Source organism: Phocoena phocoena, chromosome 19 (assembly GCF_963924675.1).
Source record: "Phocoena phocoena chromosome 19, mPhoPho1.1, whole genome shotgun sequence".
NCBI classification, from domain to species: domain Eukaryota; kingdom Metazoa; phylum Chordata; class Mammalia; order Artiodactyla; family Phocoenidae; genus Phocoena; species Phocoena phocoena.
In genome coordinates, this window is record NC_089237.1 from 48,002,102 (window position 1) to 48,028,137 (window position 26,036).

Below are 26,036 nucleotides of genomic sequence, written 5' to 3' on the forward strand. Positions count from 1 at the left end.
CAAACTGACAACTGCCCCTCGGTTCAGCCACCCGTCCAGCATGAGGGTGCTTTCCTTGTCTCTGCAGGTGGAGCCAGGCTCCATTACTCTGCAAAGTCCGCAGCACCAAGTCCAGAACCCAGCCTCCAGCCTCAGACGGCCCACATGCACACGAGCTCTGGGCTCTTCTTCTACACTGAGGTTTCCGGAACTTCATCTATTTCGTCAAATGCATTGAGGGTAGTTTTGCTGTTGTTCCTGGAAGAATCTTGGATTTTGTTGAAATCTGCTTAAAAAAACAAAAAACACTATTTTACAGAAACAGTGTTCTGCAAGTTGTACCTCCAGGTCTCAGTCCACCACCTGCCTTAGAAGTTATTCCAACTCAGGTTAGAAAACAGTAGAGCTGAAAGGAATTAATTCAACCCTCCCGTTTTACAGATGGGGAAAATCACGGCCCTCCGACTTGGTGTGCCTGGGGTCACGTGGTCAGAAAGGAGTGGGTGTCACGCTTCCTGACAGCAGCGGTACCTGTCCGTCTCCCGGGTCCCGGATCTTCGTTGAGGAAAGAGACGTGAGTTTTCCATTCAGTCCACTTCACCTCGTTGATCCTGCGGGTGTGATAATCATTCTCACTACTCCCCAAGTGTACCTCATTAAATGCAAACAAGTAGCACAACGTTTGGGGAGTCCTCCACAGGGATCAAGGGCATTCCTGCCCCATGTGGTCACATCAGTGTTGTTAAGGCTTGAAACCTGCCCGAATCTCCATTTTCCCAGGCCTCCAGGATCAGTCTCCTCCCAGGGTGTGGGACCCAGAAGCTCAGAGAGGTGTAAAGGGGACATCTTCAGCCAGCAGGGGCTGTGCCTGACTCGGGGAGGCAGCCCACGGAGAAGGAGGGAAGGAAGGAGAGTGGGGCAGGCTCGGGCTGAGAAGATGTGAGGGCATGAAGTCCAGCTAGGGTTAAGGTTGTACTAAGAGAAGATGGTTAGGGAACTTGCCCGGCAGTCCAATGGTTAAGACTCCTCCTCCCAATGCAGGGGTTTGATCCCTGGTTGGAGAACTAAGGTCCCACATGCTGTGGGGTGTGGCCCCAAATTTTTTTTATAAAAAGAGAAGAAGGTCAGGGTTCAGAACCCAAAAGAGTAGGCAGTGTCTAAGGTACTGGATTGGAAGTGGAGAAGATAGTTTGGTTGAAGTTCATATTCACAGAACATCTCTAGAGTGAGGGTGTCAAAATTAGACATATCTATTAGGGTAACTATTATAGTTGAAATGATGGTTCCTGGGGCAGAGCGGGGCGGGGAGGGGTTTCAGTCATAGAAGTGGGTCAAGGTACAATTATACTCCAAGAAGGCAGTCTGCAGGGTCAGGCAGTCAGACAGGGGGTCGGAAGAGGTAGACCGACCCATCAGAAAAGAGGGTCAGGGCACGTGCAAGTACTTTTTTAAAAATCAAAAAGCTTGACATCTGTCAAAAGTAGCTGTCTCACTTTCCATTTGCCTGTGACAGAATGTGCCTCTCAGAAGGACAAATAGTGCCAGACTGGCAAATCTCTTCTAAGGCAGACACTGGGCAGGGTGAGGCCATGGAGGCACCTCCAAAAGGGCAGAGTCTCCTTCTCCCTTCTGAGGCTTAGAAAGTCTATCCCTGGGCCAGCGACCCCGAGAGAGCAAATTCCATCTTCTGAGGAGGCAGAACAGACCGTGGTCTGGCAAGCAAATGGCAGCATCATTTCACTAACGTTCACCAACTCATCTCTCTTCACCCACCCAGAAAGCATCACCAAAGGGCCCTTCTCCCTTTGTTACCGCAAACACAGTCGGAAATCTTGCTCTGCCACTTTACACAGCTCTCCCATCTGGAATCTGCTCCTCAGCCATTCTGGTAACATTTTCTCAAACTCCAAGATCGTCCTGGCTCTCTGGGGACATAAATGAGCCTAAGTGCATCTCTCAGGAGCCAGCCCAGGAGCACGGCTCCGTGTGAGCGTTGGATGCGCCCACACGCCCGCACACACACACATATACACACGTGCACACACACCAAACAGCCCACTCCACTTGCATGGAATGCTTAATGCATAGATCCTGAGGATCTGGCTAACCTACAGAATTCAAAAATGAACACCCAGTGAGTCTGGGAAAGGTGTTCAAATCGTTTTAAACGTCACATAAACAATGTTTCTGGAAGTCCAGAGCTGCCTAACTGAAAATGTTAGGATCCTGGGATCCCACCAGGAAGGGAGTTTCCAGGAGGACATCACGCGGTCCTAGCCCCATGTCAGGCTTAGAGTCCCCTCGGCAATTTTCCCGGCAATAATTTGTCCAATCTCTCCTGAATATTAACAGCAATCCAATTAAGAAGGCCCTAATCATTAGTAACTTCCTTGTGTCAAATCAAAGCTTTTTTCCCTGTTGTTGCCCCCATATACCTCATTTCTGCCTCTTGGACCACAGAAGGAAGCTGCTCCCCCTTTCACAAGTAGCTCTGCAGATATCTGAAGGAACTGTCACGCTCTTCTTACACCATTTATGTAGGAAGCGTAACATGCCTGGTCACTACCTCTGGATCATCCTGGGGGTTAGTATCCTCCGTGTGTAAGGCCCATAGCATGTGAGGAGTACTGGAGGAGAGCAGAACTGTCACCTCCATTGTCTTATACCTAAGGACGTTGTTCTATACCTACTCCTCTTAATGCAACCTAAGGCCACGCTTCAACATCCACATATCACACCACTGACTCTGAGCACAGCACACCCATAAGCCTGAGCTCCTCTCACACGTGCTGTTGTCCAGCCACACTCCCTAGACCTTATACCCCAGAAACCTAGCTTCCTCAAACCTGGCCAAGCACAGGGGGCTTATGCAGATTTCCAGGCCCCACCCCAGATCCACTGGTGCCATGTGCTGAACTGAGTCCCCATGAGGGCTCCCATAGAAAGACTCTGCCAAGGTCACCTGTAGGCGCCAGATGCGCTCACTCTCCTTGGAGATGTTCTCCACAGTCTCCCCCATCAGGGCAATGAGCATATTGAGGAGGAGGACGAAGGTGAGGGTGACATAGGTGATGAGCAGGAACAGGAAGAGGATGGGGTACTTGGAGTTCTGCTGGATCTTCAGGTCACCCAGGCCTATGGTGAGCTTGAAGAGTTCCAGCACCGTGTCGCTGAAGCTGCCATAGGAGCTGCAGTCCTCATTGTCTTTGGAACACTTCTCGATCAGCGAGGCCAGGGCTGGGAAGACATAACAGGGTGTTCTCTGCAGCCTCTCTGTCTGGTTAATCACCCAATAAACCCGTGCATGCCTGCATGTACACCGATGCCCACACACACAGACCGCAGGCCTGCTGCCTCCTTCTCTCCAGCTATTTAAATTACATCTCCAGCCTCAGCTCCTCCGGAAGCTTCATCAGGCTGGTGCTCTGCCTTGACAGAAAGGGCAGAAAGCCCTTTCTGCCTAACAAAGCCCAAACTCTTCTCTCTACCCCACCATTCAGCCCTTGATCTATCATGGGCTTGCACAGTCGATAATTACAATCTATAATCTGTGTGTCTCTGGCTCCTCAACCAGGCTTTGAGCTCCCAACTTCCTGTAGCTTGGGTTGTATCCCCCAAGACTGCCCTGAGTCTCTTCCTAATGCTCTGTGGCAAGACCTCTGGTCAAGGCCTGGGACTCTTTCTTCTCTTCTCCCCAACGCACTACAGCAGTGGCTCATTACTGAATGAATGGACGGATGGATGGATGAATGAATGAATGATCAGATTAATCAGGGAGGAAATGGACGGATGAATAAACAAACAAGTGAAGGAGCAAATAAATAAGCAAACTGTGACCCAGAAAAGGTACCAGACAGATGGGAACAGCTGCCTACCTTCAAATGCCAGTGATAACTAGGGGAAGAAAAACTGGCCTGGGAAAATAAAATGATATCTCTTTATGCAGAGGTTAGAAATAAAATCAGGTTATGCTGTTCCCTCTGTTGTAAATGGAGAGGTGTTTTTTCTTTTTTATCGGAGTACACTTGCTTTACAATATTGTGTTAGTTTATACTGTACAGCAAAGTGAATCAGCTATGTGTATACACACATCCCCTCTTTTCTGGATTTCCTTGTCATTTAAGTCACCACAGAGCACTGAGTAGAGTTCCCTGGGCTATACAGTAGGTTCTCATTAGTTCTCTATTTTATACGTAGCATCAATAATGTATATATGTCAATCCCAATCTCCCAATTCATCCCACCCCCCCTTTCCCCCTTGGTATACATACATTTGTTCTCTACATCTGTGTCTCTATTTCTGCTTTGTAAGTAAGATCATCTATACCAATTTCTTCAGATTCCACATATATGCGTTAATAAACGATATTTGTTTTTCTCTTTCTGACTTACTCCACTCTGTATGACAGTCTCTAGGTGTAAATGGAGAGGTTTTCAAGAGGGGTTTCCCATCCCTGGTCCCAGCAGACCAGAGGCTCTCACAGATACATCTGCAGCAAACTATGACAGTAATGTGATGTGGAGGGCCAAAGGAGGTTATCTCAATGCATTACTCTACTCCTATTTTTCAAAGACCATCAATCAAATTTCTGCAGACTTTAGCTTCTCCATCTGTAAAATGGGGCCGAAAAGCTGCCAAGCCTATCTGAGGCTGTGAGAGCCGCATAGGGTGATGGATGTAAAGGTGGGAGGCATACCACACAGGGTGGTTGGATAAAAGCCACCAGTTCAAACCCTGGAGTCTCTAAGCCTCAGTGGCCTTATGGTCAGGGATGATGATGACTCCCCCCTTGGTCAAGATGTCACGAGAAGTAAAGAGATAATGGTTGGGAAATGCTAACCACGGAAAGTGTTCCACCCGTGGCCGAAATAATTGTTGCTGGGGCTCCTGTGTGCTTTGTCATGCTGACATCTGTGTAAAGTGTTTTACAAATGAGGGAGTTACTATTATTTATAAATCAATTACCTACTCCAAATCCAAATAAGAACACGATATATACAAACAAGAACTTCAGAACATCATGTAAAATGACCTACAAAGAAAGAAACACAATTCAAGGGTAAGGTTGGAGCACAGATTCATCATACACTGATTTCCTGACTGCTTCCCACCCTCTCCTGGGTTCGCACTCTAACCATGCCCGCACTCGGGCCACTCTTCTGCGACCCTCGCCAGGTCCTCCTGATGCTGTCTCCACAGCTCAGCGCTGGGCCCACCTCCTCCAGAAAGACTTCTCTTCTGTTCCTGCTCTCCACCCTCCTCCCTCCTAGAACACAGTCTGTTTCTGTCCCTGCTGATTCAGGCTGCACATGAGCACCTTTCCTCACAGAAACTCACATCTGGAATCCTCACACTTCCTGGGGGCCGCAGTGTGCTGGGCCGAGCTCGCACCAGCGCACAAGAGCTGACTGTCTCACTTTCATGAATTTTCTGAGCTCGTTGTTAAACACAGCCATGACTAAGAATTGAATTGTGTAAACTTATAACCAACTAAATTGCATTAGAAACAAAGACAATAAATGTTCAAAACGCATCACTTCCGAGTGACTTTACTACATTTTATAATTATCTAGGCTTTTAAGGCTATTTATTTCTCATAACCATATGGTGGAAACACTATATAATGGTGCATTACTGTGCATCCCTTCCCAATTCTGTATTCAGTGACATCGCATTGGTAGCTGGAAGTCAGCCATGGTGGGAATATTTACACCATGGAAATTGGTAAAAGCTACAAATCAGAGATTGTTGATCATCTAGATCTAGACTTAAGACAACGATGGACAAAATGTTAAGCCGATTAAACTTTAAAAATGTGTCCTATCTGTAGCTGTTAATAGTGGGAATAGCACAAAAACGTTGATGAAATATTCTTCTAGTATTTGAAAACTATTATCCAGTTCAGCAGATAAACGGCTCAGCATCACTGACAAACAAATGCAGTTTCAACACAAGTCTTCATTGTTTCCCTTTCATCTTACTCCTTAAAGCAGAGGAAAATACCAGCATTTATGCTGGCAAAACACTCACTTTGTCAATTGCAACCATAGGTTGGCAAACAGATATGAGTTCAACCAAAATCAACAAACTATTCGGTGAGACTCAACTAGCCATGTGGAATTCACAACAAAAGGCACTGTATATTTTATTATTGTTTGTAACTTATGTGATGCACATCCTTTATATGGTAAACATATATAATAAACATATCTACGTGTATATATATAACATATTATATATACATATTTTCCCTCCTAGAGAGCCTGACCAAAGGCAAAGGGAGACCGCGGTATTTGGGAGAAAGAGCAGTGGCCTGTCTCTAGGGCAAGTCTCTTTTCCTCTCCAGACCTCAATTTCCCCATCTGAAAAATGGGCCTTCTCGGAAGGCCCTCCCTGCCCATCTCTGACCCTCGGCAGCCCCAACACACCTTCTGGATCATGACGCTGTACATGCCCATGGACTGGAATCCCCGCGTGTAGTAGAGCATGTTCGCCCAGCCCAGGGCCATGGCCAGCACGAGGCAGGCGAGGTACTCTTTGCAGGCAAACAAGTACAAGAGGACAGACAGTATCACAAGCACAGCTTGGACAAAACTGTTCAGGAGACACAGGAGACAAGGGCCTTACTTACTTCTTGGCATCAGGGCAGAGATGTCCAAATCCTCCAACCTCCCTTAAATCCTGAATAGTTACCCTGGTGGCTGGTGCTGAAGAGACAGATAAGGCTTCCGCAGATCTGCTGGACCACGTCTAAAATCCAGCCTTGCAGACTGCATTGCTAGATGCAAGTCAGTGCTGGTTGCAGTTGACAAGGACTTTTTAAAGATACAGATCCCCAGGGCCCAGGAGATTCTGGTTCAGAAGGCCCAGGGTGCTGCCCAGGAGGCTGTATGTTTTTTAAATCACCCATGTGATTTCTGACCCCCACATGGGTTGGGGTACACTGGGGTAGACTGAGGATGTGGTAAATGATTGCATTTTTAACCAAAATGACAAAAGCTGACATCTATACTCAAAAGTCAATCATAACAAAAGTCCCCCGTAACCTATTTTGAGAAATCCTTTAAAAAACTACAATACATGCTATATAATAGGTTTGCTGAAAGGAGATTGTGCAACAATGCGAATGTACTTAAGAGTACTAAACTGTACACTTAAAATGGTTAAGATGTTTTAACTTTTGTGTTACGTGTATTATACCACAACTTGAAATGTTTAAAGTACAATAAGTACCAAACATACAAGATCAAAATCTACTCCTAAACAGTGTGTAACACCATCAGTTATGCAGACATCTGGATAGAAACCCTCTCTTGCTTATAACATCAGGTAGTCTCCACAATTACAAAATATCTAACTAGTTAAAGTTAGGACACAGGCAACTTTGATTTCCTTGTGCAGTGAAAAGCAAACGTTTGGGTGAGCAGGGCGTTTGGGACTGAAGTGAGGAAGCATGTTTACACGTTCCTCTACACTAAGAAAACAATGAAGAAGCAGAAGAACAGGACATGGCACTGGTGCCTTCCGTCTGTGCCAAAGCCAGTGGCTGTACAAATGGATTTTTCTCCGGAATCGTCACAGTTTCTCCAAGGTGACAGACTCATATGTGACTTGCACCCTGGGCAGTGCTGCACCTGGCTTATTCATTCACTGCAGCATCAGGGGGCCCCACCTGCCCAAAGAGATGAAGAACTTAGCTCATGCTTCTGGAAGGCAGGTACATACTTAATAGGTATTTGGAAACATCAGGCCAAGATTCAAGGTCTTATAGACCCAGCCTCCCAAATGCTCAGAATAGGGCCTTTGGTGGGGTCTACAGAGCCATGGAGCCTAACATTCTTCATCTCAAGCTGCAGATGCTTTTCCATTATTTATTTAGAGACAGGAGTTACGTAATCCTCTGCACATGACAGGGGTTACATAATCCTCCTTTCATTTAGCGACAGGGATTACGTAATCCTCGGCACAAGACCTCATTCAGAGAGGCTGCTGAGCTGAGCTTTCTGGCTAGAGCCTACAGTAGTCAGCCCTGCACAAGCTTGGGATGAGGCTGACTGGGAAACTGGGCTGGCTTGAGCTTCACGACTGAAGCTCCGCCTGACCCGACATGACTCACTTCCCTGCTCTGAGCCTCGGTTTTGTTTTGTTTTTTTGCGGTACACGGTCCTCTCACCGTTGTGGCCTCTCCCGTTGCGGAGCACAGGCTCCGGACGCGCAGGCTCAGCGGCCATGGCTCACGGGCCCAGCCGCTCCGCGGCACGTGGGATCCTCCCAGACCGGGACACGAACCCACGTCCCCTGCATCGGCAGGCGGACTCCCAACCACTGCGCCACCAGGGAAGCCCTGAGCCTCGGTTTTCATGCCTAAAGATGAGACTCAATGATTTCTCAAGTACCTTCCAGTCCTGACCTGCCAGGGTCCAAAACGACAGCCAGGAGGAACTGGCCTGGAGTGTCCCTTCAGAAAAAATAAACATGCCTTCTCTGTGCTGGCTGCCGCCCAGGGCTCTGTGGCAGGGTGCAGTCAGCTATCCCTGCAACCAGATGGTGGGCACTGTCCTAGTGTTTTCTGGTCCTCTCCATGGGCATCTATGTGCCTCTCTTACCAGAAAGGAGAGAGGAGGTCCCTGGCCATGTGACTTGGCGAAATGACAGGGACAGGTGACACGGTAGGGTGGCTATTGCAGAGGGACACAGCAGCCATCATACAGGACTTCAGCCTTGCCTGTGAGGTGGTGACCAAGGGGACAGACCTACTTACAAGACAAAGTGAAACCAGGCATCCGAGAGGATGGACTGCATATCTGAGGGTCTCAGCAGGAAGATCGCGATGCCCTGAGGCCAGAAAGGAAAGAAAAGCTGCCCCCTCTTCATGCCCCTCGCTGGAGGATTTGGGGAAGGGGGGCGTTTCCCCAGGACTGAGACTCAGGAACAGGGAAGTATGTGAAGGCCCAGCCAGAGCCCAGGTGAGGGATATGGAAGGGCACTTGTGCCTGGGGGACAGAGGCGACCCCAGGGTAAGAGTGCCTGCTCCCCCTGATCTTCTCACATCTCTTACTCTCACCCCCGTAATCACCCCAGAACCCACAAAGCAGCAGAACCATACAGTTACCTGCCATTCCCCAAATATGGCCTAGCTTTCCAGCCTCTGAGCCTTTGTTCATGCTGTTCCCCACACCTGTCCTGTAATACCTTCTCCCCAGTGTCCTCATGCCAACCCTCCCCTACCAGAGTAAGTGCCATCTCTGCCTTCAAGCCTTCCTGCCCCCCACCCACTGCCAATAAAAGTCATCTCTTCTTCTGAGCACGGGTCCGAGCCCAACATCAGGTCTTTTCACAGTCTATGTTAAAGTCTAGCTATTTGTGTCCATCTGAAATCCCTACCAGACTATGAACTCAAAGAGGGCAGATTCCCTCCATCCCTATCATCTCCTCCAGAGCCCCACATTGAAGGTGTTCAGAATATACCTGCTGATTCACTGGTTGGATGGATGAATGGGTAGATCGACTGACAAACAGATGGAAAGATGGTTGGATGAAGGATGGAAGGACAGTGGGTAAGGATGAGTGGGTGTTTAAATGGATGAATGAGTGGCTGGGTTGATGAGAGAGGGCAGGTGATTGGATGGGTGGATGGAGGGGCAGGGAAGATGGGACACTGAGTGGCTGGGAGTGTAGATAACTGGCAGATAGATGGGCAGATGGTTGGAGGAATGGATAGATAAACTAGGTAGGATAAGCTTGCTTGTTTATGTAAATCTAAAGGTTAAAAAGGAAATTCCTCCCCAAAGTCTCCCAGCAGTAGTAGCAGAGCTTGCTGTCACCCTGCCTGCCTCACAGGGCAGTCCAGGAGGGCTTGGTGACCTACTCACCTCTTTCACAGAAATGCACATGGCCCAGATAAGCACAAGCATCCTTCCTAAGAGCTGCAGCCACCACATCTTGTATCCGAAGGGGTGTGACAGGGCCTGCGGAGGAAGGGAGAGGAATGGATGGGTGCAGGATTGGGAGTGAGGAAGGTAGGGGTAGCGCCACCTCCGGGGGGACCACGCACATACACGTGCCCAACCCTCAAGCTGGGCCAGAGGCCAGCACAAAGCCGCATCTCTGTACAGGGCCAAAAAGGAACTGCAGCCCCCAGCCCCTGCCTCCCCTGCCCAGAGTGGAAACCCAGAATTGTGCGGTGAGAAGCACGATCCAATCCACGCTAACAGCCCTCTCATACCTCTTGGCATTTATCTGTTCCATCTGTATCCAGACACTCACAGGGCCTCATAACACAGTTAAAGCCAAGACTCCGTGCCTCGTGTAAATGGATGGGGAACCGAGACCCAGAGTGCTGGGAATGCTTCTCCAAGTGACTTCCACCTCCTCCCATTTTCTCCCATGGCCCTCACAGCAAAAACACCCAACCAGCTCCAGATTTAGACATGGAGCCCGGGCAGGGCCTGGGGCTCCTAATTCCGCAGCAGGGGTCAGCCTGGGGCTGAGCACCTGGGGTTGAGCTCAACCAGGCGCTGGTGACGTATTTGGTGTCCAAGACACTGTTGAAGCATGAAAACCGGGGGACCCCATGCACAGCTCTTGACCTCTCTGGGCCTCAGTTTCTCCGTAGGCACATAGGGTGGCTCCAGGGTCCAGCAGTGCTGACCAACCCATCCCCCACTTCAAGGGGCCCACTTACCTCCTCCCCCCGGGCGTGGTAGTAGGAGATGAAGGTCAGGATGATGTTGTAGAAGAAATAGGAGCAGAAGGACAGGAAGAACATGTACTTGGCAAACTTCTTCCACTTCATATGCAGCAGCGTGTGCAGGGGCTCCAGGGTCAGCATCTCATGCCGGTTCTGGGGGTAGAGCGGCTCAAGTCACCATGGAGATGAGACAGAGGAAGGGACCATTTCCGGAGGGCCCTCATTTCAAAGGAAGCTCTGAGTCACCACTGCCCCTGGCAGAAGGAGGCAATGAACTGGTTTGGCTGGAAATGTTGGGAGAGGTCATTTCTAGCTCCTGAGGTTCCATTCCAGCGCACCCAGACAGCACCCGAAAGACACAGAGCTTGGTGCTTTTGCCAAGGGGATCTGAGGCACGGTGGGGAGGGAGGGCTAGAAGGGAGGCCAGGGCCACGACTGGTGTCTGGCCCCTCCTGGGCCCTCCTTCACTGTGTGACCCTAGGAAAACCCCTGACCCTCTCTGGGCCTCAGCCGCCTCGTCAGTAAGACTGATCTCAATCCCTGCCCTACCAGTCAGGCTGCTGTGAGGGCCAGGGAGATCCCGGGCAAGGCAGGCTCTGGGAAGCACAACTCTTGGTAAAATGTGAAAGATGTGTTTCCTCACTTTCCTCCAAGAGCCAGAAACTTCCCGCTGCTGATCTTCTCTTTCCTCCTTCAGCCTCACTGACTTCCCAGCTATGCCTCCTCCAGAAAGGCCTCCCTGATTGCTCAAACTGTGTACTCCCTGACCCTTATTTGGGGCCAGGTTTGGGGGAAGAGGGGATTCTAAGCCTGACCATATGGAACCAATAGAAGGAGTTGGGGGGAAACAAGATGGAGAAGGTCTACACCCCCCCCAACCCTGCCCAGGATTATGGGGCCAGGAGACCCCCACCACAAGGTCAGCTGGGAACAGGTGGCCCCAGCACCCACCCCAGACCCCGCCCACTAAGGCTAAGGAATGGGGGCTGCAGACATGTCTGGCTAGTAGCGAGGGGTCTTCCCAGGGCCTCCCTGGCCTGGGGCCCAGCCTGCTACCCTCTGACCTTCCCCAGCCCACCCGGGAGACCCACATCGATGTTGGTGTTGTAGACGATGATTTTCAGCACCGAGTTGTCGGTCATGGTGTCCACATTGGTGAGGTCGTAGAGCGAGGACGACACTGGCCCGTAGGCCCAGTCGGTGAACTTCCTGGACAGGCTCCGGAGCCGCTTCTCCTTGATCTCACGGCTGAGGATGTACTTCAGGATCTGGGGAGAGGAAGAGTCACAACCATCAGCCGCTGGACAGGGTTTGGGGCGAAGACCGCTGGGTCTGCCCCAGGCAGACAGGGCCTGGGAAGAGGCTCCCACCAGGGATGGACTGAGTCAGGCTGAGTGCCTGTCACTGTGACCCCCGGCCCCCGCTTTATCTGTGGGATGGGCACAAAGCTCGCTGACCTGCCCGTCACACCAGGCATTGTGAATAACAGAGACAAGAGGCGTGTAGGCCTTTTGCACGCTTAAGAGGGCTGCATAATCATCCTTGCACCAGCTGCGGAGTCTGTTCCGGGAAGAATCCAGGAACTGACAATTTTGAGAAATAATTTCTGTTTGGCCTGGACTTGAGAAGCAGCTGGAAGTTTCTCCAGCTTCCCCATCCCACCCTCTGTCAGACCCTGTCAGTTGAGGCTCACTGCTCTGGCCAGTCAGAGGGTGATGTATGACACCAGCCTTTCAGAGAGGCCCGTGGGACCCACGCTCTAGGTCAGCGAGCTTGCTCTCTGCTACATGTTAGGGTCACTGGGGAACATTTAGAATTCCCACACCACTGACTAACTCAATCCAAATCTCTGGAGGTGGGACTCGGGAATCTGCGTCTTGTAAAGCTTCCTGGGTGGTTCCAAAGTGCAGGCAAGATGGAGAGCTCACTAGTTCCCGAAAGTGAGCCCTGGGTACAATAAGATGGGGGCAGAACGTCCTGGGGCACCAGCCCAAGGCCCAGGAGGAGGGTCCTAATGGGCAGGACAGTGTCAGAGCCCTGATCTCATGTGACCCAGTGGGGTTCCCATCTCATCTCGCACGGGAGCCTAGTCTCTACAGCTCAGGCAGGGAGCTCCTAGGGATAAGGCACGTCTCCCCTTCCTGCGCCCCAGGCTACAAGAGCCTGAGGACATGGTCTGTGTCTCAAGTATGACTGCATCCTCTGCTCCCAGCATAGTGGCCAACTTGGGCAGCATCCGGAAAAGTTTCCAAAGAACACTGAATGAAGGAGAGGAGGGGCCAGGAAGGGTGCAGGCGGCTTCCCAAGACTGGCAAGAAGTGGTGGGTGTGGGTGGAGGGACACATTATCCTCTGGGGAACCAGGGGTCAGGGGGCCATGCTCCATGCAGGAAGCTTCATCCCTGGGCCCTCCCCAGGGACAAACACATGGCACAGCGGTCCTTGGAGAAAGTTCTGACTTGCGACCACAGTCTGACTCTCCTCAAAGCTCCCAGGAAGCTGTGTCCTTGGGGTGGGCAGGAGATGGGCGAGGCAGGCACACAATTCCTCCTCTGTCAAAGCTGTTCTGCACCTCTTCCTCCTCCCACAAGAGAATGAAAAGGTCCTTTGTGGGCACCAGCCCCGAGCACTGGGACGGGACCCAAGGCCCTCGGGGCACCACCTCCCTCCTCAGTTGCCCTGAGGTTGGTACAGCTGTGATGGCTCCACAGTCCCCACCCTACCCAGTGCCCTCCTGCAGCCTCCCAGGAGCCACGGTCCCCTTCCAGGGCTCAAGATGTGGACGCTCAGGGGCAGCTTTGCCATGATGAGTCCTGACCTTGAAACCAGACCAAGCCGTGGCTCCCACTACAGATAGAGATGGGAGCCCACCCCAGCTGAGTCTTCACCAAGCTCCCAGTTAACTTGAGTTCCTCGGCCACATCACAAGGGCACAAAGAGCCACGAGCAGCCCCATCCTCTGCTGGGGACTTGGCTCAATGTTTCAACCTGACAGGCAGGCTGGGGTCTCCCCAGAGTCAGGGACCAGCGGCCAGCTGGCTTTGGATCCAGAGCAGACGTTCGGGGACTCCCGTCCTCATAAGAGGCTGAAGGCCCCCAGGGTCAGACACTCAGCCTCCGCTTGGGTGCCTCACCGCGCAGGAATCCTCGGCCGCAAAGCCTGAGTCACCGCAGCCTTAAGACTCCTCCACTCTGGCCCCGGCAAGGGGGTCCCAGGGCAGGAGACAGAAACCCAGAATGCTAGGGCCTGAGTCCAGAGGCTGCGCCCACGTGCTGCCTGTCCGTGGTCCGTGCAGTCGGCCACTCAGAAGGCCCTCCCGCCGGCCCCGGGCCTCACCCACCTCAGCCTTGCCCATCTTGGCGGCCAGCTGCAGCGGCGTGAGGCCGTCATTGTTGCGCATGGTCTCCAGCTCCCAGTTGCCACTCCTGAGCAGGATCACGTCGTACATGTGCTTGACGAAGTCATTCTGCGTCCTGAAGTCCTCAGCCACCGTCACCAGAGCATGGAGGATGTTGTTTCCCCGTGAGTCCTGCGAGGTGATGTCCGTCTGCTCGTTGCCCATCAGCAGCTCCACGATCTCGGGTTGGTTGGTGCAGGCTGCCAGGGCCAGGGGTGTCTCGCCTGGGGGAGGGGGAGCACAGGGGCTCGGTTCTCTCCTGGACCAGAGCGGTGATTCCCCAAGTTCTAGGAATGGGGCTTATCCTGCCCATCTCAGCAGGAGTGGGAGACTGAAGCTGGATCATTGCAACAAACTCCTAACCGGTCTCCCTGCTACTACCCTGGCCCTCCAACACTATCCTCAACACAGAAGCCAGACTGATCCTACTAATACATAAGGCTCACCTCACCCAGAACAAAAGCTCAAATTCCAATGACAGCCTACAAGGCCCTACATCTTCTGACGTCACCTCCTCCTCTCCCCCTCACTCGCTCCCCTCCAGCCACAATGGCCTTCTTCCTTTCCCTCGAGCACACTCAGGCACTTTTCTACCTCAGGGGCTTTGCACAGGCTGTTCCCTCTTCCAGTAGTGCTGTTCCTTAGATACCTGCATCACTCCCTACCTCACCACCTGTGAGTCTTTGCTCTAATGTCACCTTTTCAATGAATCATTCACCCTAAGTGCCCTTTTAAAATGGAAACCCAGCTCCTTCCTGGCCCAGAATTCCTGATCTCCTTCCCCTGCTTTACTACTTTTTTTTTTTTGAGCTGTCTTTTTTTTTTTTAACTTATTTATTTTTTTATTTTATTTATTTTATTTTTGGCTCCTTTGGGTCTTCGTTGATGCACACGGGCTTTCTCTAGTTGCCGTGAACCAGGGCTACTCTTCACTGTGGTGCGCGAGCTTCTCATTGTGGTGGCTTCTCTTGTTGCAGAGCATGGGCTCTAGGCGCGTGGGCTTCAGTAGTTGTGGCACACGGGCTCAGCAGTCGTGGCTCGCGGGCTCTAGAGCGCAGGCTCAGTAGTCGTGGCACACAGGCTTAGCTGCTCCGCGGCATGTGGGATCTTCCCGGACCAGGGATCGAACCCTTGTCCCTGCATTGGCAGGCGGATTCTTAACCACTGCACCACCAGGGAAGTCCACCCTGCTTTACTTTTTTTTTTTCAATAGCACTTGTTATTTTCTAACATATTACATAACATTCTTATTTGTTATATCCATTATTGATGGTCTCTCTCCCATCTAGAATGCAAGTTCCATGAGGGTAGAGATCTTGGTTTTGTTCACAGATATATTTCAAATACCTAGAACAATGCCTGGTACATATAGTAAACAATCAATGTTAGTTGAGAAAAGAGAAGGCAAGTGACTCACACTTGGTCACACAGCAAACCGGGGACAGAACCAGGGCTGGACATCAGGTCTCCTGCTGCTTCCCCCCAAATCTCCATCCTGTTACCTCTCTTCATCCCACCCAACAGATGTTTCCCAGCCAGGTCTGACTGGACAAGACCCTGTCCTCAAGGCCATCCAGACCCATTTAGTCCTGCTGACTAAAAAACCATCCAGAAGAGAAAACAGGTCAGTGGTCATCAGTCAGGGCCTGGGCAAGGAGGAGGAGTTAACTACAAAGTTGTATCAGGCAATTTTTTGGTGTGATGGAGCTGTTTGTCCCCTGTCCTGATCACAGTGGTGGTTATGCAACTGTGCGCGTTTGTGGAAATGAACAGAAGTGTACATTAAAATGGGTGAACTTCACTGTATCTAAATAACACATTAAAAATTTTTTTTCACCCGGGATGGCCTAACACCAGTTGCTTTTGGACCCCCTAAAGTGTCAGTCAGGGAGTTTTTGTCCCCTTAGTTTTGACTCCTGTTTGCAGCCCTGAGAGGCATTGTACACAGGGGACAGAGGCCAGAGCTGGCAGGCAGGATGCCTACATCCGTTCCTTACTACACTGGCGCAAGTCATTTCCCTTCTCAGAACCTGTCTGCTCTTTGTAAGTTAGGGCTCTCTCCTTGCTCTCCCTCCCAGGTCTATGTTCCCTACCGGGGGCTGCTCAGGTGAATGTCTGTGGGTCCTCTAACACCACCAGGTGACACTCCCCGAATGCAGGCTCCCCATCCTCCCAAGTGCCGGTCTCCAGCCTGGCGGTCCTGTTCAGGTGGATCTGCCCCTGACGCCACCCTGGTCCCGGCTCTGTCCTCCAGGGCCTCGGACACAACTGAGCCAGCAGAGATTGGCAGTGGGGTCTCCCCTGCCTGCTAGCGCTTCTATGGGCAGAAGCCCCGCCTCGCCCTCCGCCCCTCTCGCACCCAGACCCCAACCCGGGGCGGCGGCACCCACCGAAGTAGAAGCCTTCGTGCTGGTACTTGGGGTTGAAGAAGACGCCCTTGGCGTGGGCGTTGACGTCGGCGCCGGCCTCGATGAGCACCGCGGCGATGTCTCCCTGCCGCCGCTCGATGGCGATGTTCAGCGCCGTCTGCCCTGCGGACAGGACAGGGGTGGGCGGTTGCGCTCAGCGGCTGGGACCGGGGGTGACACACCCCCTCTGGCCTATTCCCCTCTCTGTCCTCTGTATCCTCCACCGAACCGTGGAGAAATACTAGCTGCCTGCCTGGTCTGTGTCGCCCAGCTTCATTCATTTTTGCGTGGAAGCAGGGATTATTCGTGGAGCATCTGCTCTGTGGCCCACAGCCAGGCAATGGGAACACAGCAGGACATGGGATGCCGTTTTGATTCTTGTCCTCAGGAAGCTCAGTCTCCCTGCGAATTGAGCGTTATGATATGGGGAGGTGCAGGGTCTGTGGTATCCAGAGGAGCTCTTAACACAGCCTAAAGGGTTGGGGGGCTTCCCAGAGTGGCCTCGAAACTAAGGGGTAAGTTTAGCCAGGCTGGATGGGGCTGACTCAAGGCCTCGTAAGCCAGGTTAAGAGGTTAGAACTTTATCCCAAAGGATATGGGAAGGCACGGAAGGCATTGAAGCAGGGAAGTGACATGATCAGAGTTTTGGGTTTTGTACATGTGTATTTTCAAAGCCCTCTGGCTGCAAAATTGGAGGATGTGTTAGAAGGAGCTCAGACTTGTGAGGAGCTGTCCATCCAATGGACCCAAAGATCCTTGGGAGAAAGAGTCCTCAGGATGGTCTGTTGGGGATGGGGGACAAAGGCTGTCTCAGGTAAGGTCCAGGCATCTGGCCTGGGTGCTGGGTAGATGATACTCTGGTGACTGAGAAACGGAACAGGGGAGAAGCAGCAGGGAGGGGGGTGGGGGAGGGACATCGACACGGTTGGTGGAGCCTACAGAACCTCCAGACAGAAGAGACCAGAGGGCTGGGGGTGCGGGGCCCGCTGTCTCAGAACATTACACCAGAAACAGCATTTTCCAAAGAGCTGCCAACATGCCATACATAAAAACAAAGTCCTGGTGGATCAAAGAACTAAGCATTTTTTAAAACTGGAAAATTGTTAATAACCTTTCTGGAGGGAAAACCCTCTTAAGACTTCTTAAGCAAAATCCAAAATTCTGAAGCCATAAAGAAAACACTGACATATTTGCTTCCATAAAAATTTAAAATTTCTGTATTTCAAAAGACATCTTAAAGAAAGTTAAAAGACAAGTGATAGGCTGGGGGAAATATTTGAGATGTATAAAAGAGGCAATGGTGCATTTAAAAGTCCATAATGGATTAAGAGCTCCTACAAATCAATAAAAAGACAAACAACCTAAAAGAAAACTGAGAAACTATTATTAACAAGCACCTCACAGAGAAGAAAATACACACAGACAATACAGGAAATGAAAGATGTTTGGAATTACTGGTAATCGGGAAGATGAAAATTTGAACCCAATGAGTTCATACTTTTCACCCACCAGACTGGCAAAAACAAATAATAATGGTAATAAATAAGTACAAATAAAATAACTTTCTCCCACAAGAAAAGTTAAGGGCCCAAGCCAGACTCCCACCTGCAAAAAGCTGAGATGTTTAGCACCCTCGACATATCAGTAAGATGGCATCCAGTTATTCTTCAGCCAATCATTTTTGACACGAGCGCGTCATAAGATCCTAGTGGGATGTTTACTGACTCCAAAAACTCAAAGACGCACCTTACTGGTTATTCACAACAGACTTCCTGAGTTTGGTCTCCCTGCCCCCTCTCCAGACCACCTAAGAGAGAAGCCACAAAACTGAGTCCCAAATGGGGCTGTTAATAATGATGAGGATAATGGCGATACTAATGGTTACTTATGTGTTGGCCCTGCCCAGCTCTCCAGCCTTCTTGCCATCCCTCAGCCCTGTCAAGCTCAGTCCCATCTCAGGCTTTCGCCCTTGCTTTGTTCTGGATCCTTCTCATCGTGCTGGCTTCGGGTCAAAGGTCACCTCTCTGACCATCCACACTAAAGTTGCCCATCCCCAATTACTTCTGATGACATTATCTTTTGGTTTTTTTGTAATTTTCTTTTCATCAATTTTTAAATTGCCTTATTTAGAAGATCAGCCTTCATCTGTCTTGTTCACTCCTGTGTTCTGGGACCAAAAACACTGCCTGGCACACGCAGCCAGAGGTCAAGATTGCTTGCAGAATGAAGGAAGGTGCCGGGCACCACACTAAGTGCTTTGGGCTTCCGCGACAGCAGTGCCTGTGCCCCACCACCGCCAGAAATCGCCGTCTGCACAGCCCCTCCCGCAGGCGGGTACCTTCGAAGGCCTCCTCCGTGTACTTGGCGTTGATGAACCTGTCTAGGATGTTGTTTTCCTCAGCGAAGGCGAGCAGGATCCGCACAATCTCCTTGGTGCTGGGGTTGATGTTCAACAAGGCCTTCATCAGGCAGGTCTTCCCCGTGTCCAAGGCCGTCAGCTTGCGCATGAGGAAGTCTGCAGGCAGGGTCGCAGGATGGAGCCACTGCACAGGGGGACCCCGGCTGCCCTTGGTCCTCCCGGCACCGAGAAAGGGAGGCCGGGGTGTGGCGGCTGCGGCCGCAGACCTCAAGAACCTGCCACGGGCTCTCCACGGAGCTCCCTGCCCTGAACTCCCCGCTCCCCTCTGCCCTGTCCATCTCTTCCTCCTCCCACCTCCTTGCTGGCTCCTCCCCCTCGGTGAGCTGCCCAGAGCCTTATCAGAGACCTTTTGCTCTTTGCCTTCCCACCGTCTCCAATCCCACCCACGGCCTGGCTTCCCACTGTCCAGCTCAGAAATCTCCAGGCCACCACCCCACACCCCGGTTTCCTGCAAATAGACTTCACCCCCTTCCATTTAACTTGCTACTCTCCTGGTCCCCGAGACAGCTCGGGCCCCACAAGCCACCAAGTCTCCCAAGTCCAAATGGCACCACCCTGGACTCACTCCTCACGTCCTGGAGTCCTACCAGTGCCACTCCCAGAAGGGCTGTTCCCCCCTCCCCAGCCCTGCCACTGGAGTCCCAACCCTGCCTGAATGGCGGTCTTCTCCAGTTTTATCCCCATCCTCCACCGTCACCTGTCTAAGCCCTTCCATGGCTCCACATTGCCCTCAGAATCAGGTTCGAAGTTGCCAGCCCGGCAGTTAAGGCTGAAGGGCGGGGTGGGAGGGCAGTGGGTAGGTGGACAGCAGGAGCAAAGCAGGAGCCCCAGCCCTGCACCCTCTGCCAGGGCCAGCCACTGACCAGGCACCTCCAGGCTGTGGCACTGCTCGCAAAGCTCTTGTAGCTCCATCAGCAGCTCCAGCAGCTGCTCCACGCAGCCCTCCGACACAGCCGCAAAGATGTGCCTCTTCAGCCGCTTCTTTCTATGCCTCTGCTCTTGCTGGGCCAGGTTTGCACTGAGGCCAGAAAATGTTTCCAACTCACCACACGTGCACCACTGTCTCCCGTTACCCCTCCAAAGCCGCTGTGCCTACGGGGGGCTCGGCGCCAGCCCCCACCGTCTGCACGTGCCTGTCACAGTGCCTGAAATCCCCTCCTTTAGTGCTGGGGGGTGGGCGGAGGTGCTGGGATTCATGTTGCCCTGTGCTGCTCCGCTTCTAACCCAAACGCAAGCACATTTTATCAAACTGTATCTTTGGATCCACATAGTAATGATCAGGAAAGATACGTGCCTAACTGTTCATCCTGATTACCTCGAAAGAATGAGATCAGAGGAAGGGAAATTTCACTTTCATATTCTGTGTTGTTTGAATATTTTTCATCTCTCTCTCCCCACCCCTACACTCCAAATAGGCAGCCACGGTAATGCGTGATGTGTATCCTTTTGTTTGTGTGTGTTCTTGCAAAATGCACATTGATGTTTGATTGGCTACATGCATGTATGTTTTTTTTAAAGTCTTGGTTGAATTTGTTACAACATTCCTTCTGTTTTATGTTTTGGGTTTTTGGCTGCGAGGTGTGTGGGATCTTAGCTCCCTACCGGGGATGGAACTGGCACCCCTGCATTGGGAGGCGAAGTCTTAACCACTGGACCGCCAGGGAAGTCCCCTACAGGCATATATTTTTAATTTATGTATATGGCATTGCGTTAAGTTCTCATTGCACTGCACACCGCTGTCCGGATGTTTTATAATGAATGGGTATTACTTTCATAAAATGTAATACTCCCTTCCCCCCGAAAAATGACCTACATGCCATAGCTATAGGCCCAGACATTTGCACCCCAGGATTGGCCTCTTTCTCTTTCCTGCAGGGTCCTGGTTCCTGTCCCTCTGGCACCTGCCTGGTGGGCACGGTGGGAGGAGGGGAAGGGCCAGGCTCACCTGGGACTGTTGGGATTAAATGGGGTCTCTGTCACGTCATCCTGAGGAGAATGTGGGGAGTCCATGTCATCACAGCTGCCAGGGAGGCTGCTGGCGGAATGGGGAGGACAGAGAGAGGGACAAGTTTTTAAATGGACAATGGTAGTATGCCCCAAGCAGGCCTGGCTGTGTGGCCCAGGGCGAGTCACTGCCCGCCCGCGAGAGCTGAGGGCTGGGCCAGGGCAGGGGTGGCGGGCTGGCGGGTCGCAGTACTCACCATTGCCGGATGTTGGAGTCCATGGGCTTGGAGAAGATGAGGGGAGAGGTCTTGGTGACAGCGGAGCTGGGCTCGAACCCTTCTATCTCCAGGAAGAAGTGTGCACTGGGGGGACACCCAAGCAAGGCCATTAGAGCTGGGACAGGGCCTGTCCACCTGTGTGTCCTGCAACCCCACTGTCGAGGGTGCCCATCTCACGGAGTGCTCACTCCCAGGCAAGCCTGGAAGGCTCAGAGCTAGTCCAGAAATGCGGCATAAATGGTGTGAGGGCAAGGCTCCCTGATACATTGGCCCCCCCACCTGCCTGTCTCCTGCCTATCAAGAGGAACCTTCTGACTTGACCTAAAATCAAATCATTCTTCCAAAAGAGAAGACAAAGGGAGGAGCAAACCCCTAGCTGGTAGCCCGAGGCCTGGGTTCTAGTCTGGCTCTGCCTCTGCCTCTCCTCTCGTGTGACCCCAGGAGGTCACTGGCCTTCTCTGGACCAAGTGTCCTCACCGGATGGAAAATGGTTGGGCTACATGATCCTTAAGACCTGGACTCTGGGGCTTCCCTGGTGGCGCAGTGGTTGAGAGTCCGCCTGCCGATGCGGGGGACACGGGTTCGTGCCCCAGTCCGGGAAGATCCCACATGCCGTGGAGCGGCTGGGCCCGTGAGCCATGGCCGCTGAGCCTGCGCGTCCAGAGCCTGTGCTCCGCAACGGGAGAGGCCACAGCAGTGAGAGGCCCGCGTACCGCAAAAATCAAAAAACAAAACAAAACAAAAAGACCTGGACTCTGGAGCCAGTGCTGCTCTAGGACTGTCTACTTAGGGACCGTCCAGCTGAAATGGGCATCAGAGGTCATCCTGTGAGATCACCTTTCCCTGCACCCCGGCAGTACCCCAGAACTGCCACCCCAAAGTCGTCACCACACCACTATGGCAGCTCTGACCCAGCGACTAACAAACACATCTACTAGCAAAACATCCTGGTTGAGATTTGCTGACTATCTCCAGGCAGAGCCCAACTCCCAGGCCTGCAGGTGTTTCCCGAGGACAATAGGTCCAGCTCCTGCCCTGACCTCCATCCCACCCTACTTATCTGGGTTCAGTAGTGCATTTACTCAACAAATATTTACTGAGCATGTACAATATTCTAGAAGCTGCGGATACAGTGGTAAACAAGTAGACAAAAATTCCTCCCCTCACAAAGCTCTTGTTTCAGTGGGTTGGTAAGAACTGGCCCCAAGGATCAGACCAGATTATAGCACAGTAAGGCCATTGCTTTTCTTGCTCTAGACCAGGGGTCCCAAACCCCTGGGCTCTAATGCCTGATGATCTGAGGTGGAGCTGATGAAATAATATAGAAATAAAGTGCACGATAAATGGAATGCGCTTGAATCATCCCGAAACCATCCTCCCCCCCGTCCTTGGAAAAACCGTCTTCCACAAAAACAGCCCCTGGTGCCAAAAATGTTGGGGATCGCTGCTCTAGGCAATAACACACTGTCCCTTGGCTGTAAGTTCTTCAACAGCAGAAACTACAATTGCATCGTCCTAATTCTCTAGAACCCAACATTTGTCGTGACGCTCAGAAGACCTAACAATGGCTGAGTGTAAGGATGGATAGGTGAAAGATAAAGGAGTGGAAAAAAGAATGGCTGGTTGGACACATGAGTGGACGGATGAATAGATAGGTAGATGATGGATGGTTGGAAGGATGAATGGATGGATGGATGACTGTCTGAGGAATGAATACTTGGGTGGGTAGATAGGTGATAGATGGAGAGACCAATAATCAGACAGACCAACACACCCTTAAACTGTAAAAGTTGTGAGGTTGCATCCCTCAACAGGAAGTTGAGGGCTGTGACTGAGGAAGGAGGGCTTCAGCGGCTGGGAAGGTGGATGGTGAGAGCTGAGCTGGAAAGGACCCAGCTGTATGTAAGGACCTAACTCCTGGGACAGGGAGCTGCTAGACCACGAGGGCCTGTCCCATGCCTGCCCTACTTGCCGCTGCATGTGCCATATCTCATCCACCAGCATGAGCAGACAGCAAGGTCTTGGCCAGGTGACATCCTGGCTCCTAACTTGCAGTAGGTGTTGTTTGTTTATTCCTACTTTGACCCAGCCAGAAAGGCACCACCACCTAGGTGCTGTTAACTCAGATGCGCAGACAGACAGCTCTGTACAATTCCTCCCACATTTCTGTTCCTTTGAAGGCAGAGAACAATCCCCAGGCGGACTCAGGCCTGGGGAGGAGCTTATCTCTCCTACTTTGTCCAAAGAAAAGCCCAAGTGCTCTGAGCTTCAAGGCCAGTGCCTCTGCAGCCTTCATGGCCTGTGTCTGTGTCCCTGGGCAAGGTGACGCCCAGGGGGAGGTAACCATAGCAGTCACTCACAGGGAGGGGTATGATGCTTCAGAAAAAGCTCCAGGTCCAAAAATTTCTCCCCAATCTAGATTTCTTGGTGCCTTCAATTCCCCCATTAGTACATATTTCCTTAGTGGTCAGAACTGCCTTCTGACATATAATATTTTCTTTTCTTTTTCTTTCTAAACCTGAATCCTATACTCCGTTCTGAGGGAGTTGCCCAAACCTTTGGGGTCTGGGGAGAAGTAGGCACATGAGGTCCCTCAAAGAGCCTTGGGAAGGAGAAGGGACCACCGATTCATGAGACAAAGGTCACACCTCACACCGGGCCCTTAGCTGGGCGGGGGCCGTTGGCAGAGCTGACCCTGGAACTAAGTTCATGAGCCAGGATGGGCTCAGAAGGGCAGCCCGACTGCAGGAAGAATCTGGGATTTTCCTGAAACTCTGTCCTCAGTCCTTCTCTGAGGTCCAAACCTCCCCTGGGAAAGTGAGAGGGGAGGGAAGGGGGAAAGGAGGCAGGAGGGCAGTGCTGGTGGCTTAGATCCAAGATATCTCTGCTACTACCCAGACAAGCCCTCCCAGACCCAGGCTTCCCACATGGGCCCCTGACACCTGTCTGGTCTCCACATCCACCCAGTTTTCTCTCCTGCGCTCCAGGATGGAGCTTCCACCTGAATGAGCCTCTGGAACCTCTCAGCCAACATTTCACACCTGAACTTGGCTCTTTCCTCCTGCCCTTGTTCCTGCTCCTCTGAAGTGCTCATGTCAGAGGTGGCCCCATCACCCCTCCAGGTCCCCCCACCGGAGGGCGGGATGTCTCTCGGTCCTCCTCCCTCCCCTCCCAGAGTTGATCCGGCAGACTCCACTATCCTAATACTTCTCTGATCTGTGCCTGTTTCTCCATCCCTCACCACCAGGCTCACCACCTGTCACGTGGGCAATAGTCACAACAGACTCCCCTCCAATCCATCACCCACACAGATCACCCAGAGTATCCTTTCTAAAATGCAAATCTTGCCATGCCCTCCCTCTCACACAAAATCCCTCCATGGCTCCCCACTACCCCCAATTGTCCAATGTCCTTAACTGACTGCCAAGACCCAGCCCCGGTGGGACTTATCCCCCCAAAGACACCCTCACCCACCCGGCACTTTAGTCCCATGGGATTCCTCACTGGTTCCTGCCCCAAGCCTCTGCCTTCTCCCTTCCTGTCCACCTGCCACCATCCACTGTAACAGCAGCTCCTCAACGACATGCCCACAGGATCAGAACGACCTGCCCCTCCTCAGGCCCGGCCCCGCCTAGTTCACCCTCTCTCCAGGCCACTCCCCACTTTCTCCCTGGAGGCCCCTCACCATCCAGACTGTGAACAGGGGCAGGTGTTCATGCCCAGCCTGGGCCCAGCCCCCCGCCTCATGCACAGAAGGCCTCAGCAATTTCTACTCAAATCAAGAGAAGGGAAAGCACCAGGCTCACCTCGGCCCAAGAAGGGGCCTGGGACAGGGGCCGAAGAGGCAGGGCAAATGGGCCAACCTAGACCGGGGGGCCCACCCGGGTCCAAGGGAAGTGCCGCGGGGTTGAAGGAGGGGCATTCAGGCTTGAGGGACACCGAATCGGCCCAGGCGGGGACTGCAGTGGAGACAGCTCAGGGGCCAGCTGTGACCCCGGAGAAGGACTTTCTCTGCTCCCGCCACCTCCGTGTCCTCAACTGGGAAGTGGTCATAACTGTCCCAGCCCTGTGCAGTTTCCAGGGGCCCTGGGGCGTGACAGTGACAACGACACCAATGAAGACAAAGTTCAAGGTAACAGAACATTATCAGCGCCAGCATGCGCCGTGCCCAGCACGTTGTCGGTACAATTGCAATTAACTGTTACTCCGTGGGCTGGTGCCGTGGCTGGTGTCCCTCTTACACAGGCGGGGTTGGAGAGCCTGAATTACCTGGCTAAGCACCCAGTGGACTTGAAAAACGTATGCTGTAGGGGGTCCCTGCTACCTGGAATTTCCACCCATCTTTCTGCTCCTTATCTCGGGCTCCAGCAACTCCCCACCTCCCCCAGGAGCCTTTCTGAATGTTTCTGCCTTGGTGCCCCTGGGCCCCCAGGGAGGCCTCCCTTGATTATTCCAGTCATACTAACCTCCCGAGCTCAACCCCAGAGTATGCAGTGCTGTCCCCCCCTACACCCCCCATTATACCTGGCTGGGCACCAGGCCACCCCAGATGAGACTGAGATTCTCAGGTCCACCCCAGGCAAGGGGTCCCTGAAGGTGGGTGCCAGGCCCCTCCTGTGCCCCTCACAGCAGAGCACCCAGGCCTGAACCTGCTGGTCCTACCTCTTGGTGGGGGTGATCTCTGCCAGCCTCTTCTCCTGCAGGATGGCAGCGTTCCCACTGGACATAGTGGCTATTCTGCCCATGAGAGGCACAATCTCCTTCGGGTGGGCATCCATGGCTGGAACACAACCACAGCACAGATGCTCAGGCTGAAGGGACAGAAAGGAGCTTCAGACCCCCATGGAGCACCATAAGGCCCCTGCTCATACACCCCGGGACGGGGAGCTCACTCTGCCTTCCCAGGCCACCACCCCTTCT

The 26,036-nt window shown here is 52.3% G+C and overlaps 1 protein-coding gene across 2 annotated transcripts; it reads right to left on the reverse strand.

Moving 5' to 3' along the window:
- Positions 1 to 170: 170 nt before the first annotated feature.
- On the reverse strand, positions 171 to 25,894 carry TRPV3 (transient receptor potential cation channel subfamily V member 3). Of its 2 annotated transcripts, none has more exons than XM_065897659.1 (17): positions 25,779 to 25,894; positions 21,096 to 21,200; positions 20,840 to 20,926; positions 19,758 to 19,912; positions 18,814 to 18,990; positions 16,458 to 16,598; positions 14,011 to 14,291; positions 11,762 to 11,938; positions 10,665 to 10,823; positions 9,853 to 9,948; positions 8,742 to 8,815; positions 6,409 to 6,574; positions 4,946 to 5,012; positions 2,942 to 3,216; positions 1,792 to 1,904; positions 511 to 590; positions 171 to 265 (listed from the first exon to the last, which is right to left on the reverse strand). In XM_065897659.1, exons 1-17 carry the CDS (start codon positions 25,892 to 25,894, stop codon positions 171 to 173), a joined length of 2,364 nt encoding a protein of 787 aa, XP_065753731.1. The 2 variants fall into 2 exon arrangements, with proteins under 2 accessions (XP_065753731.1, XP_065753730.1); XM_065897658.1 differs by having other exon boundaries at positions 171 to 268.
- Between the last annotated feature and the right edge of the window lie 142 nt (positions 25,895 to 26,036).

Bases quoted from the DNA above. Each gene is read 5' to 3' on its own strand.
- TRPV3 (XM_065897658.1), bottom strand. From the start codon at position 25,894: ATGGATGCCCACCCGAAGGAGATTGTGCCTCTCATGGGCAGAATAGCC. The intron at 14,292-16,457 runs GTGGGTGCCGCC...CCCCTCCCCCAG, and splicing joins GCACGAAGGCTTCTACTTCG to GCGAGACACCCCTGGCCCTG. The intron at 5,013-6,408 runs GTGTGTTGGGGC...CTTTCTTTGTAG, and splicing joins ACAGCGTCATGATCCAGAAG to GTCATTTTACATGATGTTCT.